We start from the raw sequence: 17,208 nt of genomic DNA, 5'->3' as shown, positions 1-17,208 counted from the left end.
CTGCAGGGGTCAGGGGTCAGGGTCAGTGTGAAGCTGGGGAAGGCAGTCTCACGCCTCAGCACCTCCAGCCCCTGAACCCCCTCTCTACAGGGTTCTACAGGGAAACCTATCCACAGGCCACAGTCCTAACCACACACATACTGTATGTTTGGAGATGAAGATAAACAGTTGAGAAATGGACCAACTGGAGATTTCTTGACTGTAGCCAGACTGTAGCGTCTGTCGGCCCGTTAGCTGTGTTTGTGTGGATCAAAGGCTCGCTTCAAACACTGCGTGGCCACTCCAGCAGAGACTCCACAGCCTGCATCCATCAGCATACCTCCACCAGCTCGCTCAGCCCTACGTAGCCTCTCTACCACCCCCCTATTCGGCCGTCCTCCTCCCTTTCATGTGCCAAGACACGGTGCTGGAGGCCTGGGCTGACAAAACGCCGTCATATCTTAGTGCTAGCGTTGCCGCCCGCCCACAGCCTTGCCTCTCATGTATTTCGCAGCTAGCCCACTGGCCCCAGAGGGAGGGAGAGGAACGTGTGGGCGAGAGAAAGACAAGCCTCCTCTCCTGCTTCCCTCCCTGCCTCCCTCTCTCCCCCTCCATCGTTTCCCTGAAGCCCTGTCAGAACACATGACACCTCAGAGCTCCTCTTGACTGGGAAGGAGGTGAGAGGCAGAGGGAACAAGAGGAAGAGGAAGGAGATGAAAATAGTGCTCTTTTCTTGGAAAACCTACTGAATCTCATTGAGACAGGATGTTCGGCCAAACTAAAATGAAGGATAGACGGAGAGAGAAAGGAGAAAAAAGAGGGGATAAGGTTGGTTTAGCTGAACTGTGCAGCACTGGACAGTATATCCTAGCTTCAGTGCTTTTAGATTAGGGTAAAGGGGTTCAAGATGCTCTAACACGTTGAGAGGAGAGCTACTATGCAGAAGAAGTTTGTGGGTGCAGGATTATGAGTACAATGCCATTCTTATAACAGTCTAGTTTTACCTCCCTGTAGTTGACTGGATCAGGTATACACTTCTTAAGACAGATTGAGTATATATCTTATGGCTCTGTTAAATTGTGATATCCCTAATCTGTTCTCAACCCGACACTGACTAGTACCAGAATAGAATTTCAAATATTATGTCTCTGATCCTTTTCTCTTACACTTCCAACAGTTTCTACAGACATTGGTATGCATGCTCATGATCAAGCGGACATTTGGCGTGAAGCACACACACCATCCTACACACGCACATAGCATTCACACACACAATCATACAGGCGTGCACACACTTAGCACGCACACACCCACACAGACACAGAGCAAATGTGTGAGTCTGGGCTGCTGCGGTTGGGTAGTGCGTGGGCTCAGCTCTGAAGGGGACCAACAGCGCAATGGTGATTCAGCTCTTTATGTCCAGCTGTGAAGTCTGATTCATTTGCTCTTTAATGGCAATCATAACTCACTGTGCGGTTGTAATGTGTTGTACATTAATAGTCTAGCAGCTCTTAATAGCTGGGCGCTAGCTGGCTGTGTTTAATGCCATGCTGTAGGCTAAAAGCTCTTACCAAATGTTGTGTTCAATGATCACTTTCTTTCCAAGAGTCATCGTTAGTTTTTTCTCAAGGCACTTCCAAATTCCCACATGGTAGCGCAGCAGAGAGGGATATGGTAGCGCAGCAGAGAGGGATATGGTAGCGCAGCAGAGAGGGATATGGTAGCGCAGCAGAGAGGGATATGGTCCGTGATGAGGTTGTGTGGAGGCCAGACCGGTGGAAGGTTCTCCTGTCTAATGTGTGATCCCAGGCCCCTCAGTGCACAACAGCTCTGCTCTGTAAATAGAAGCTGACCAGACTGTGTTCAAGTGATAATTTGAGACATCACACTTGCTGTCACTCTCAGTCCCATTCTCATTGCTTTTGAGCACATGCACATGCGCACACACACACACACACACCGGCACGCATGCTGCAACACTAAGAGAGTTAAAGCAGACTTTGCTCCCACCCCTTTAACCAAAACATCCTGCAGTTGAACCAAGCTAAGAGGGTGCCACAAACCCAGAAATATGCAATTCCAGAGCATTAGATATGAGACGTTTTTTTTCCCTCTTCCTCTTCCCTTCATCTTCCTTTTCCGTCTACTCTTTTCTTCCTCTGGGAGTTTTCCGCACATCGCTTTTGACACGGATAAACTTGTGAGGGGTTCCAGAAGTGACGAGGTGTGACTGACGGGGGGACTCTCTCTAAGCTGACGCTGTCTATCCTGTAACACCACACACACTTACTCACACACACACACACACTCACACCCACCACCCGCACACACACACTCATATACCCCCCCCCCCCCCCCCCCAGGGTTGAAAAACTTCCCCTCTACTCTCTCCACGCCTGTTTGCCAGACGCATGTGGGGATTAGCTAAAGCGATTATCAGGAGCTTTTGCAGTTTTGTGAAGATGAATCATGGTAATGCTACACAGCCAAGCTCCTTGTGCCTTTCTAAGCCCCTCAACATTGGTTTGTGATTCCCAAGCACATGCAGAACCAGTTGGCTTTTCTTACTAAGCCAGGTGGAGGTGAGTCAACAGTAGCCAAGTTGAGGAATGGATGCACACACATATACAAACACACACACATGAATCTGTATGCTTGCCAGTCCAGACCCAGAAATACTGGTGAGTATTCAGGGAGAGGGTGGGGTCTGGCCCCCAGCACACCTCAGAGGTGTGGGGTCTGTGTTCCCCATGCGCTCCCTTCCAGTCCGTTAATGCAACATCGATGGCTCTGTCGTGTCCACGTAGTTCCAGTCTCTGAGATGGATCCACACACAAACACACAGACACCCCCATGGGGGGCTGCCCTGGCATTATCTGACTTTGCTACAATGCTGAACAATTTCTCCAGGCATGTTCACCTTGAGGCTGTACTAGCTCTGAATGGCATTTACTTTTCACATATTTTTGTATGATGTTGAACAATGCATCGCAGTCAATGATCCTCATGCCATTCGTGAAGCTCAAGAACTCCTGCTTCCTACAGCTGATAAAAATCCCTCATTAGTGATGACACCATGAAGTCACAGCACAACAACCTCTTCTCTTACATTACACAAAAATACCTCGCTTTCTTTTTCAAATTGGTTTCCCTATTCCACTCGTCTTTGCAGTTCTTCTTCATATTCACACCACTCCTTGCAGATGGTGTGAATGTTTGTGAAGCCTGTGGTGTCCTTCACCCCTCCGTCTCTTCCTCTTTGGTGAACAGTGCTGTTGGTTCTGGCTCCCTCCTCCTTCACCCAGACCCTCTCCACCATGCTCTCATTAACAGGACTTGTCAGAGGAACCTGATACTGCTTCTAATTTATTTCCCTTAGTTCCTACCCCTTCGACACAACACACACACACACACACACACACATACACACACCTGTCGTGTGTATTTTCTCTGGGAAGCTGCAGGGCCTACTCCTTCTATTCCACGTAACAATTAGCTGATGTGAGGTCTAGGGGTGTCGTCTCTCTGTGTGTGTGTGTGTGTGTGTGTGTGTGTGTGTGTGTGTGTGTGTGTATGTGTACCTCTGGGACCCCTGTCTGCAAGGCTACTTCAGCCCAGTGTGATCCACCTTCCAGGAACAATCTGTCTTTGATGTCTGAAGTGTGTGTCTGAATGTGTGTGTGTGTGCATGTGTGTGTATGTTTGTGTGTGCATGCTATGAGGCAACCTAATTGGGTCTGTCATAGGAGAGTGTATCTTAACAGCAGATACAGTTAGCCTTCCTGCAGACACTCTCCCCTGCTGGACCAGAGACGAGACAGCATTTTTAACATTCCTCAGGCTCCCAGTTGTCTACTGCGTTTTACATCCCTTTACACACTGAAGCTCGCTCACACACACACACATACACACTTTAACACACCACTCGCCCTTGGGATTTTCTCAGCTAATGCCTTCAAGCCCCTGGAAACATTTAGCTGACAGCTTTAAGACCCATCGATCACCTCTCTGCAAGCCCCCTCATTCTGCCCACATTAGGGTGCACTGCCTGTCTCAACAGGAGCTCACGCACACACACACAAACACATTCCCACATGTACAAATGCATGCACACACTATAAGCACACACGCAAATGCACACATATTCACACACACACATGCAGATGCACACATACTGTGCAGGCACACTCTCAAATCTTTTGGTCATGGCCTTGGGGAGCTTTTGATAAGGATCATCAGTGACAAATGACTCTCCTTCTGTTTGGTCTTAAGACACCTTCCAGACTGAGAACTTCCTGCAATCCAAACACTGTGAGAAGATCACAGACAAATAACACAAAACACCAATGTCATTGTTAGTTTATAGTCACCATATGTAAAATTGTGTTAGTGAGTTAGCAGTCCTCTTATGTACAATATGTTAGAAACGTTTAGGTAACCATTGTGTTGCAGATTCATGGATATACTACTGTACAGTATCACGCTGTTCCTCTCTTAGTGCAGGTGTGTGTGTGTTGGTGTTTCCAGTGGATGTGGTGGAACTCCAGTATAGGTTGTTTCATGACCTCCTCCTGACCCGTTTCCTCATCTTGCTGCTGGGCGCCAGTCTTTGTTGAAACTGTAGAACCACTAATTGTATGGTTCACCAACCTCAGTTTCACTAGTTGGGGTTACTCTGTGTGTAAGCCTATGTGCAAGTGTATGTGTCTATGGTAGGGGTAGGGTTTCAGAAGTCTTCACTGACGTGTAACTTCCCAGAATAATAATGTACCAGCTTTAAACATTGAACAGGCTCTGTACTTCACCCTTCAACTAAAAACTTGTTATCAAGTCTGTGTTTATCTGAGGTTAAGTCAAAGCAAGTCAAATGTGTTTGATTTGTAGACTAATCCTCCTGCTGAGCTCAACATATGAATTATAGAAATGCTTTGATGAGAGAAATGTTGATTAGATCAGATAAAAGATCTCCAGCAGTTCAAATGTAGCTTTATGAGCTACTTTGCTTTATAAGCAGCATTTGAAAAGGGGATATTAGTGTTCACTTGAGGAAGACCAACCATCCTGGTTCTACAGAGTAGGGCCCTGGTGAGCTGCCCTACTGGAACTCTACTGGCCAGTTGAGATACTGTTACACACACAGTTGTCACTAACCTTGGGACCCTAGTCCCAGACAAGGTGGTCTGGCTGGTGTGGGTGTGTAAAAGAGAATGTGTTGATCCTGCTGGGTCTGAGGTTTGCTGAAACAGCAGTCTCTTAAAGAGAACCTCTGCAAGACAAGAAAACATCATCCACACACACACCACCCTTTGACTTATGTCTACACTGCTGGTAAGAAAGTGTCCCCATCTAGACACCCTAGATCGAGGTCTGATCAGGTCATACCAGCAACTGTAAGTGATGTGAGATCTGAACTCTTAATCAAGGGAAAGGCAGGCTTGCAAACACATGATTTAATTTGTGACCCCATCGATCAAGGAAATCCAGTGAAAATCTAAGTATGTTAGCAGCAGAGTGCAGGAGGCTTCCCCATAGCTACCGGTAGCCAAGATAAAAGTCCAGACTGGATGTAGAGGAGACATGATTGCTTTATGGCTATGACAGGAGTGTAAGGATGAAGACTGTGTTCAAGAACTATTAGTTTATTGAAATACTGTACTGTACGTGTATGTGGAGCATTCCAGTTCTGCATGTCCAGCCTCTTTACCGGTGATGGCAGGCAGGGGCCCGTATCTCCAGAGCTCAATGTTTGAACTGCTGCAGTCGGCACTCTCATCCATAGATGTAGGTGTAGTGGAGCGCTGCAGTGGGATGTTGGAAGGCTAACTGCATGTTCTGCATGCTCTGTTCCTTCTCTCTCTCTCTCTCTCTCTCTCTCTCCTCTCTCTCTCTCTCTCTCTCTCTCTCTCTCCTCTCTCTCTCTCTCTCTCCCCCACCCTCCTCCCCTGCAGAAGGTATTTTCTGTGCCTGGGAGAGACTTCTTCAGTTGGATCCCCCTCCTTCCCTGTCATTTTCTCTTCTTCCTCTTCTACCCTCCTCTCTCTTTCACTTCAGCCCTAATATCCAAAGCAGTCGTTCTCTCTCAAGGCTCTTCCTTATCTTTCTTTCTCTGTCTCTCTCCTTTATCCACGCAAACACCCAAGGCAGATCGAAAATCAGAGAGAAACATGCATAATTAATGGAACTAGTACATAACCAAGCAAATGTATGCTTCATCGTTTTTAATCATGTAGATGTGATTTACTAAGCAGGGGAGTTAGGGAGGATGCATCTCTCGAGGAAGAGCTGCGTGTGATTAGGAAATGCATTGTTTGTGTTTTGGGTTGTTTTTTTTGAGTTTTTGTGCTAGCTATGCCATAATAAATGTGTTTAAATGCCCAGTAAATGTATGCTGCATACTGTAGGTAATTGGACCTTGTGTAGGCATTGTTTGGCGCACAAAACACACACACCACACATACACACAAATACATCCACACACACACATACAGCCACACTGGATAATTGGCTGGGGCAGGGATCTATGCTTAGGCTCGTGTGCACCTGTCCCCAGAGTGGGGGAGAGGATGATGGGGGAGAATGATAAAGCCAAATCAAGCATTTCAGAACTTGTTTAGATAAATGCTAATCCTTCATTAGAGACATGCTGATTAGTCAAAACAGTTTGCACATGGTCATGCATGCACGTGTCTTTGTGTGTGTGTGTGTGTGTGCGTGTGTGTGTGTGTGTGTGTGTGTGTGTGTGTAGCGTCTATTTACTAAGCGAATGTGTATTTGCCGATACAATTGTCATAGCAGAGTGGATTAGTACTTAAAAATGTATGTGTTTTTCTGATGATTTTGTATCCAGGAGCTGGTAACAGTGTTTTCATCCATTTCAAACCCAGGGTTTGGTCCTGCTGCTGTTCTGTAGTTCAGGTCCTGGCCCTCTCTTCCCTTTCTGTGGTGGTCCAGTGTAGAGCTGGTCATTTAGAAGTGCCAGATCCAATCAGTGAGGCTCTACTGGGGGTAACCAGTCTCCCTGGCCCAGTGCAGCCAGCCAATCTGTCTCTGCTAGTCCCACATACCTCTGCCAGCACTGTGGTATTCTAGCCTGCTCTGATCACACACACACGCTTGCTTGCACACATGCACACATCACTCTCTGATCAGCAGCCACCCATATCCCTCCCTTGCCATTTATCTCTTCCTACATCCTTCTGTTCTTGCTGTCTTTCTCTCTTTATATCTATCTCTCTCTCTTTGTCTATATATCATGGGAGACTTGGCCAATTAACCTATTTAAACAGCCATCTAAAGCCATCCAATCTATCCCATCCATCCATAGGCTGTGTGTGTGTGTGTGTGTGTGTGTGTGTGAGAGAGAGAGAGAGAGAGAGAGAGAGAGGAGAGAGAGAGAGAGAGAGAGAGAGAGAGAGAGACAGTCCACTAGTCACAGAACCAACCTCCCAGCTCTCTGCACTTCCTCTTCTAGAACCAACAGGCACGTTCACAATATCCCCCTGACGCTCTTCTACAACAGACATATGACTCCTGTCTGGAGCTCTCATTATTTCTTTCTTCGTACTTTCACTCTGGAATTTTTTAACCACTTCAAGCATTGCTCTGCACTATGTATACCTCACCTTTCTCTCCATCCCGTCTCTCTAGTTAGAGACCCCCCCCCCCCAACACCACCTCTCGTCTCTAAGCCCTCGCATTCTTTCACCCTCCCTCTCCTCTTATCTCTCTGTCCTCTCCCTTTCTCCACTTCTCATTCTCTCTTGATTGTGTCTCTTCTTCTTCTTTTTCTTCACATGCCTTTCAACACTTGTCACCTCGTCCCTGTCAGCCTGCTGGTCATAAAGGACTGGCTGACGAAGGTCATCCTTCACTTCTCTCTGTCCTTCTTCCACTCTTTCACTCTGTTGCAGAAATGTAGTTCCTAAGTAGACAGCGAGTGGGTGAGAGAGATTCACCACACTCCTATTAGGCTTCAGAGAAAGAGAGGATGAGAGGACAGAATGATGGATAAGAGAAAGAGAGAGATTGTGAAATACCGCCACAATGCCCTCATGCTGTCCTTAACTGCCAAACGTGATCACTTAGAAAAAAAAGAAAAACTCAGTGAAACTGCATGTTATCTCGATGAGAATGACAGTCCACAGATCGGGAGTAAAAAGCTTTCTCCATTGAGGGAGGGGCATCTAGTCCAAGCGCTGGTGCCTCTTTTCCAGCCCTAGTGCAGCCCTAGTGCAGCCCTAGTGCAGCCCTAGTGCAGCCCTACAGCCCAGGCAGTCTCTGCTGTGTTTGACTGCTCTCTGGCCTTTCGACAGCAGCTTTGGGCTTCTCTCGCATTGGTCAGATCACTGCAGAGCACACTCCTGCTTTGTGTGCCTAGGAGTACCGTTGGGCCTTCACTGGGCTATTGTGGGCAGATTTTTATAATCTGTCTATTTGGCTATCGACCGGACCGCTTCGAAAGTGGAGCTCTTAGGAGTTGTGTGTGTGTGTGTGTGGCGTGTTCGTTCATAATTGGCTAAAGACAAGAAGCCTCAGGGTCGTGAGAATGGGGAGTTTTTCTTGTTGCTATTTGACACATTTTAACAGCTTTTCAATACTGACATAAGTGCGCTGATGCATGCGCTGATGCATGCACGCACACGCACACGCACTCACATTCACACCCATGAGCACCCGCACACACCTTCACACCTACAGTACATAAACATACAGTTTGTGATAGTGAGTAAGAAATGCTAGATTGCCTTTATTATGGTGAACACATTTAGCCTCTTTAGGGAAGGAACATGCACACGGACACCTGGCAGAGGTGTTCCTGCACACCTGCACATTGTTACACACACACACACACACATCATCTCTCTCTCGTTCTCCTCTCTTTCTCTCTCTCTCCCTCTTTTGAATACAAACACCTGGAAGCTTCGTAGTACACAGCTGCACATTAGCATGTCTGTGTGATCTTTGTTCAGTCATTCCCCCACTGTGTATAACCCGCACCAACAGATCTCTGTCTCTTCTCTTTCTTTCTCTCCCCCTCTCTCTCGCTCGCTCTTTCTCTCTCTGTATCCTCTTTCTTTCTTTTTATCTTGCACTCTCCCTCTCTCTCTCTTACACCTTGCTATCTCTATCTCTTCCTCATACACACACTCAGCTGGGTATCTAGACTACCCACGGCGATATGCTTGAACATACCGCATCCCCTGCACCCCCCCTCCCCCGTTCTCAGAACCCCCCCCAGCACACAAACCTCTGTCAACCAACCATGACCGCAACACTGCTGCACCACTGCTATACGCCCAGCTTAGAGAGAGAGAGAGAGAGAGAGAGAGAGAGAGGAGAGAGAGAGAAGAGAGAGAGAGAGAGAGAGAGAGAGAGAGAGAGAGAGAGAGAGAGAGAGAGAGAGAGAGAGAGAGAGAGAGGTGGACAGAGAGAGAGAGGGTGGACAGAGACAGAGAGAGAGGGTCGATAGAGAGAGAGACCACCTGCTATTTGTAATGCCCATATTTGTCTGCTTCAGTAATACATGAGCACTTGTCACTATCATAAAGCTTTATTTTCTTCTCAAATTTGAATTTTACTTCCTCTCTGTTAATATAATCAGGCTTCCTTCCAAAACTGTATTTGCACATATTTGCCAACTGTAGCATGTGTTTGTCCAAAAGTCTCTGCCAAAGCAGACATGGCTGGTGGCAGAGATGAGAGAGGAAGAGGTAGGAGAGGAGAGGGGGTTCACACCTTGAGGATAGTCAAACCAGTCAGAGACATAAAGGTTTCAGAGGAAGAGAGTGTTGCTAAACCACGGTACTGACACCACAGTATTGACCAGTGACCTTTCCACAGGGCAGTGTTATGTGGCTGGGTCCTCTACTGTGGGCTGTGTTGTGTTGTCACAGACCAGTCTGACTCCCCACCCTTAAACAACACTTGTTGCCTAGAGATGACTAAGTGGGATTATGTTATGATCCGTCTTCTTCTTTGGGGGGGGGGGGGGGGGAGGGGGGGGGGACTGTCTGGCCTTAGCGCCAGTGAGAATTATGTTTTAGGCATCTCCTCTCTGAAAGCCTGTCCTTTCACAGAGGAGAGAAGGACTGTGGGCAAGACATAGTTAAGGATCCACCCTCACCAGTGTGTTACAGCTTTTAACCCAAGGTCCCTCTCAATACCATGTCTAGACTCAATAATCCTTAGGAGAGACAGGAAGCTGGAGAGGCAGACCAAAAGGCCCCCTCGGCCCCAAACCAGATGACTGTCTCCCGACTGGTCTTCCTCCAGTGTGTGTGTGCTGCTGTCCTCCTCTGAGTGTGTCTTTCAGTTGGTCTCCCTGCAAGTGTGTGTGTGTATTATGTGTCTGCCGGCTTGTCTCCTACAAGTGTTCTCCATGTATGGTGCGTGTTGCTCTCAGACTCCAGCTGGTGGTTCTCAGCCCCCCAGGAACGATGAAAGAGTGACCTCACCCTGCTACTGTAATCCAGGACTGTACTCCCACACACACACTGGACAACCCATCGCACAGTGTTTTGACCTGACTCCTTTTTTGCTATGATCTGTATCCTGTTTGTGGAGTAACTGTAACCACCCCTCCACCCTCCCATCCCTCCATCTCCCTCCTCACATTGTTTAGCTTTTCAGGGAGGTGAAGGATAAGGACATGTTGTCATTGTCATGCTAATTTGCCTCAATATTATCCAGTGGGTGAGAGTCAATAGTGTGTTCAGTCAGCCATGGTACAGACAAGGCTCGGGTTTCTCACAGTCTCCGTTTACATCTAACTGCCTTTTACTTTGCTACTATTTAATGACTGGCTGTAATTAGTGGGAACAGGATATAGACAAATGTGCTCACACAAGTGTGTTTGGAGGTCTCTGTACTCTAGGAATAAAACACATGGTGCTTATTGATTTGAGATATCTACAGTGCATGTACATAACCAAATATGATCTGTTATGACTCTGAACTCCCTCTTGTCTCACGGTACACACCATCTTCACATGTATGACGGTAGTATGTACGTACATGTATGTGGATGCTGGTTGAAAGTCTGTGTGTTTGCTTGAGTTTATTTGCCTGTAAATGTATTTTGTCCACGTACAGAAACCTGTGGCATTTCATGGAAATGTCATTTCTAGATTGTTGGTTATGTTTGTTGTTTGTCATTGTGGCTAAGACATGTGACTGGCTATCCTCTTATAGCCTAGTCTGGGCTCCTATTTGTATTCTCTCTCCTCTCTCTCTCTCTCTCTCTCCTCATCTCTCTCTCTTCTCTCTTCTCCTCTCTCTCTCTCTCTCGTCTTCTCTCTCTTATCTCTCCTCTATCTCTCTCTCTCTCTATCTCTCTCTCTCCTCTCCTCTCTCTATCTCTCTCTCTCTCTCATCCCTCCTCTCTTTCTCTCTCTCTCTCCCTCTCTCTCTCTCTCTATCTCTCTATCTCTATCTCTCTCTCTCTCTCTCCTCTCTCTTCTTGCTCTCTCTCTCTCTCCCTCTCTCTCACGCTCTCTCTCTCTCTGTGTCTCTCGTAGTCTTTTGTTCCTCCCTTCTGTCTCTGCAGTCATCATGCTGCTATTCAAGAAGGATGTGACATTATCATGGATTGCGTGTTTTGCCAAACACGCAATCACCAACTGAGCAGAAAGAGAGTGATAGAGAGTGACAGAGAGAAAGTGAAGAGCGAGCGAGAGAGAAAAAGAAAAAGGGAGGGGCATGCATAAGAAAATTGAAATATTTCATCACAATGAAAAAATAACTCGAAACAATGTAATGTTGTTTGTAATCACTAATCACATGTCTCCTCCTCTCTTCCTCCCCCCTCTCCCCCCTCTCCCCCCTCTCCTCCTTTCCCCCCTCTCCCTCCTCCCCCTCCTCCACTCCACAGTGAAGTTTGACGACTGTATGGGGAGCGATGGCGTGTTCTTCCAGAGCAGTGATCCTCAGTTTTGGCGTGCGGTTCCGATGGCTCCATCTACGCCCAGAGACAGGATGCCAGTCTGACAGAGCCGGTCCAGTTCAAGGTGACGGCACGCGGTCCAAACACTCATGTGTGGGAGACTGTGATCCAGCTGGCCCTCATCGACCAATCAGCAGCTCCTCCACACGGAAATGAGGTACACACACACACAAACACGCCAACATGCACACACCCATGTGCTCACACCCATAAACAGCTCTAGAGTGTCATCCCTGACATAATCTGCAGGCATTTGAGTTCAGTTTTCATCTGAGATTCAGGGCACTTCCCCCAGGTGTGGAGCAGGGAGGGAACCCACCACACAGGTGCAGAAGGTGCTATCACTCTATCACAGGAGGCCAGCTCTCAAGTCACCCATATAAGCTGTTAGTGAAAGCAAACATATTCCTCAGACCTGTACCACCCCCCCCACCAACCACCACCACCAGGTCCTGCTGCACATGGTGTTCTACTGGTATGAAGTCTGCAGTCTCAGCAGTAGACCTCTGAGGTGCAGATCTGATACACTGATACCAGACCTGAGCGCAGATGCCCAGATTTTAACTAGATTAATCAGCACACACACATACACGCTCACATGCTCTCTCACACACACACACAATTATAAACTGGCACAGAAGGTAGTGTAGCCAAAACCTACACATACGTTCACACTCAGACCTACAAAGGGGATGGATGGCATCCCTCTAGTGAGTAAAACAAATGCAGCAGAGACAAAGGGATCGCTTGCAGTCCTGATGTCTGACAAGACTCACGCTTAGTCTCAATTACCCTCCAGCCAACCAATACAGCTAGCCAATACAGCCAACCAATACAGTCTACCAGCCAACCAGTCAGCCAGTCAGCCAGCCAGCCAGCCACCTAGTTAGCCAGCCCGTCAGCCAGCCAGCCACCTAGTCAGTCAGCCAACCAAGGCACTGGTGAACATACTCCAAGTAATAACATTGGAACAGGTTGTGTGTTGCTTATCTCGTTATCTGTTGGAGTGTACAGTAAGTATGTCCAGGTTGTCAGTATGTGTGTTTACATCCCATTATTAGTCTGTGTCTGTACCTAGCCGCCAGCAGAGTGGCTGACTAAGCCCATGATTAATTAATTCCAGTTATACCGATGGCCCAGGTAGGGGGCTGAAAATACACCCAGCACATCTCCATACCTGCTGCCCAGCCTGCCTACACACAACCTGCTGCAGCTGCCTACACACGCTGCTGCTCAGCACCTGCCTCTCTCCTTGCATGGGCTAGGACCCAGGCTAGGACCCGGACAGGACGCAGGCTACACAGCAATCTAGGACCCGTGTGGAGCAGGCTAGGACCCACCTAGACCAGGTTAACACATGTCTAGGACCAGACCGGAATCAGACGAGGACCCTGAAATAGGAAGGACATACACAGAGGAAGAAAATAGAGTTACCCTCTAAGCTGATTGGACAGTTTAGTTCAGGCTGAAGCCAGGACTGTTCTTTCCAGCTCTCTCTGTGCTCCATGAGTATAGTTCACCATCCCATCACTGATGAGTCCCATCTGCTGTAGTGGAGCACAGAGGAGGGCAGCATGGGGAGTGTTGGCAGCATAGCCACGAGGGCTGGCATAAGTCAACAAATCACCCGAGACCAGGACGTGCCCTGTGTCACCCAGTCTTCTGCCCTCACTCTCACCCCTCTTCAACCAGACTGCAAAGCTGCTGTGTGTTTGCGTGTGTCTACTAAAAGGTACCTTGTAAAAGAAGCTGAGACCCAACAGAGAGGACACAGGGTCAGACATGATCCACATCAGCTGTAGGTGGGAGGTGAGCTGGTGCACATCATATACATGCAGAAAACAAGATGCCCAGCACAATGTTATATCTCGTAATGGGAAATAGAGTTTTGTGGCCCGTTCTGTTGAATGATCATTTCCAGATGTCTGGGTAGGCTCATATCAAAGTGTGAGGTGGAGGGAAGGAGGCAGGGGGCAGGGACGTTAAGGGTGACTTGGGGGAAGGGAAAGGGGAGGCATGGAGAGACAGGGGGAGACTGGTGAGGCAGGGGGAGGGTGATGAGGGGAAAGGGAAAGGGGAGGCATGGAGAGACAGGGGGAGACTGGTGAGGCAGGGGGCTGCAGGGGGAGGGTGATGAGGGGGAAAGGGAAAGGGGAGGCATGGAGAGACAGGGGGAGACTGGTGAGGCAGGGGGAAGCAGGGGAAGGGTGATGAGGGGGAAAGCTGGGATGAGAGCCAGCTGGCCTGGCCTAGTGGCACCAGAGCTTGAGGCTGCATCCATTTCACACTCACTGACTCCTGTTCACACAGCATGGGTGTGTGTGTTTGTTTGTGTGAGTGTATGTGCGTCTGTGTAAGATCAATTGTGAATATGTTTTTAAGTGTTTAATTTATTCTGTGAGTGTGTGTATGTGCATGTTTTGGTGTTAAGGGGTGTTTGATTGTGAGCACCTGAATTTAAGTTTGAAGGTTGTCTTTGTTTTTTGGATCTTGTACGTACTCTAATAGCCAGTTCCAACCATGTATTTCCATTATGGTGGAGGAACCGCCTGGAACAATGATGGACTCTCTCTCTCTCTCTCTCTCTCTCTCTCTCTCTCTCTCTCTCTCTCTCTCTCTCTCTCTCTCTCTCTCTCTCTCTCTCTCTCTCTCTCTCTCTCTCTCTCTCTCTATCACTCTCTCTCTCTCTCTCACTCTCTCTCTAACCCCTCATTCATCAGCCAACCCCCTAGGGGCCCAAACAGGTACCTGTTGGCATCTGCAGATAAAGGATCTGGAGCATGACTTATTTAGACATGGGAGGGGGGGGGTCACAACTGCTAACCAACATATAATCAGACCTCCATCTCCCTTACCCTCTACCATCCCCAGCCCCACCCCACCCCTCCACACCCAGCATGCTGGGGTGAAGTGGGGCAGCATGGTCCTGCAGTCAGACCCACTCAGCTCTCCACTAGATGAAGAAGGAGAATACATTTTTCCCGAGCCTGCTCACATCTGTCTCCCTCCTCTGACTGACAAACACAGTTTGCATCCATGTGCCATGCTGGCACACACACGCATGTTTCACTTGGCACAGACCGGCGAGAGGTTCTTTCCCCGAACACACACCATATGGATCAAATTTAGGACTCACCTGCCACACTGCACACGGGACAAAAACCATATCACATGCATGTTTGGATGTGGTGTGTGTGTGTTTTTGTGAGGGGTGGATGGTGTGTTGGTTTGATGGTCTGTGGAGCGTGAGGAGAGGACCTGGAGCTGGATCTAAAGCAGAGATAAACAGAGCAGGCTGTACCAGGGGCAGCAGCTCCCCTAGTGGTGGAGATGATAATTACACAACTCCCTTTGACTTCTAATTATTACAAGTAATAATTACATGATCACGAGTTTCTACATACATGCGTGCAACCTATGGATAAATCCCCCTCCTCCCACACACACATACACCCATACACACAGACGTATTACCTTGCAACCCTCCCCTTCCTCCTTCCTTCCTCCGTCCCTCCTGCCCCGCCCTGGGTGTTGATCCATCCTCTGCCTGACGTTTGAAATGTGGGGCCTGGTTGACTTAACTGAACACGACACCTTCCCCCCATGGGTTCACACCGCCCCCTCTCCTCCCTCCCTCCCTCCCTCCCTCCCACTCACACACAAACCCACTCCCACGCACACACACAGCATATGCCAACCCTTCAGACAGGTTTCCTTTAATGCAGCCTTAAAAGCCTTTCTCCTGGATTTCCATCTAATGAAGTGAGCTTGAAAGCATTGTTTTCTCTGGCAGGTACAACCCACCTTTGGAGGGAACTAGGCAACCGGGCATGAACTACAGGGGGGTAGAGTGGAGAGGCCTAGGTTTATAGACTGTGGAAAGTTCCACAGAGGTGGCTATTAGTAGAATCCGCTTGCCGTGCAGCAAGACCCCTCAGCGTTCAAAGTTTGCCAGAAGGCCTGCTTTCTTCCTCTGTTGTTGTTCTTGTTCCTGTGTTTCCTCCACATTTTAACTACCAATGACAAACAACAAGGCCACAAGCCACGGAGGGAGAGAGGGAGAGGGAGAGGAAGTGAAAACAGTGAAATCAAATATTGGAATAGGTATTAAAACAGCATCCTCTTTATATGTAAATGTGTGGTGATTGAACCCCCTTCCCTGGACTCCCTCAATACATGAAGCTTTTTCTTACAGAATTTCTTCTCATGGCTCTTGACACACACACACACACACACACAGAGACAAGCTGAGAGAGAGACACACACACACACAGAGACATAGACACACACACACACATTGAAACACTCACTCACACACACATGGTAATATAACTCCCTTGATTGTACCACAGAACCCTACACCGTTCTCTCATGCTCCTTGCCCTGGAACAATGGGACACGTGGGTGCAGCTTATGTGCTGAGACCTGGGGGAGAGTGTTAGCCAGGCATTATCGTAGCTCCATACACTTACCCTGCTAGCACTCCCTGCTCTTGGTAAATAGCTATTATTGAGACAAGCTGTCAGGGTCTGCCAACAGGGAGGAGAGAGGGAGAAAAACAATAGAACTGAAAGAGCGATGGAGAGAGGGCAAGAGGGAGAAAGGGATAGCTAGACAGAGTGAGAGTCAGAGGAGGAGAGCGGCATAGTTGAGAGATTGAGTGTGATGACAGATCTAGTGAACTGCAGACAAGTTTTCTCCTGTAACCCTGAGATACTGTGGGTTAGTAGACTGTTTTGGAACCCTGGGATACTGTAGGTTAGTAGGCTGTCCTGTATCACTGAGATACTGTAGGTTAGTAGGCTGTCCTGTATCACTGAGATACTGTAGGTTAGTAGGCTGTCCTGTATCACTGAGATACTGTAGGTTAGTAGGCTGTCCTGTATCACTGAGATACTGTAGGTTAGTAGGCTGTCCTGTATCACTGGGATACTGTAGGTTAGTAGACTGTTCTGTAACACAGACATGCTGTAGGTTAGTAGGCTGTCCTGTATCACTGAGATACTGTAGGTTAGTAGACTGTTCTGTAACACAGAGATACTGTAAGTTAACAGACTCTCATGTATCACTAAAATACCCTAGGTTAACAGACTGTCCCATATCACTGAGATAAAGTGACAACCAGAACCACTGCATGTCAATTCCTGTATTTATGAATATCTACCCCGCAGGCAAAGTGTAGGTTGAAACCTACAGTACTGCACTTTAGAAAGTGGGCTGTAACTTTGATATTTGCTTTTAGACCTTGAAAGGTCTAGCTATAAAAAGTGGAATTCATCTCCAGTATT

General features: G+C 48.0%; 1 protein-coding gene across 1 annotated transcript in view; it reads left to right on the top strand.

Annotated features, from left to right (window-relative positions):
• The window catches only part of LOC136945279 (cadherin-4-like), a 165,180-nt gene that overhangs the window by 110,445 nt on the left and 37,527 nt on the right, over positions 1–17,208 (top strand). Inside the window, 2 exon segments of the mRNA XM_067239024.1 lie at positions 11,849–11,910; positions 11,913–12,077. Of these exon segments, the coding sequence (XP_067095125.1) occupies positions 11,849–11,910; positions 11,913–12,077 (227 nt within the window).

Source organism: Osmerus mordax, chromosome 7 (assembly GCF_038355195.1).
Source record: "Osmerus mordax isolate fOsmMor3 chromosome 7, fOsmMor3.pri, whole genome shotgun sequence".
Taxonomy (NCBI): Eukaryota; Metazoa; Chordata; class Actinopteri; order Osmeriformes; family Osmeridae; genus Osmerus; species Osmerus mordax.
Note: the sequence above shows the minus strand (reverse complement) of the source record. Positions and strands in the feature narration are given on the sequence as shown.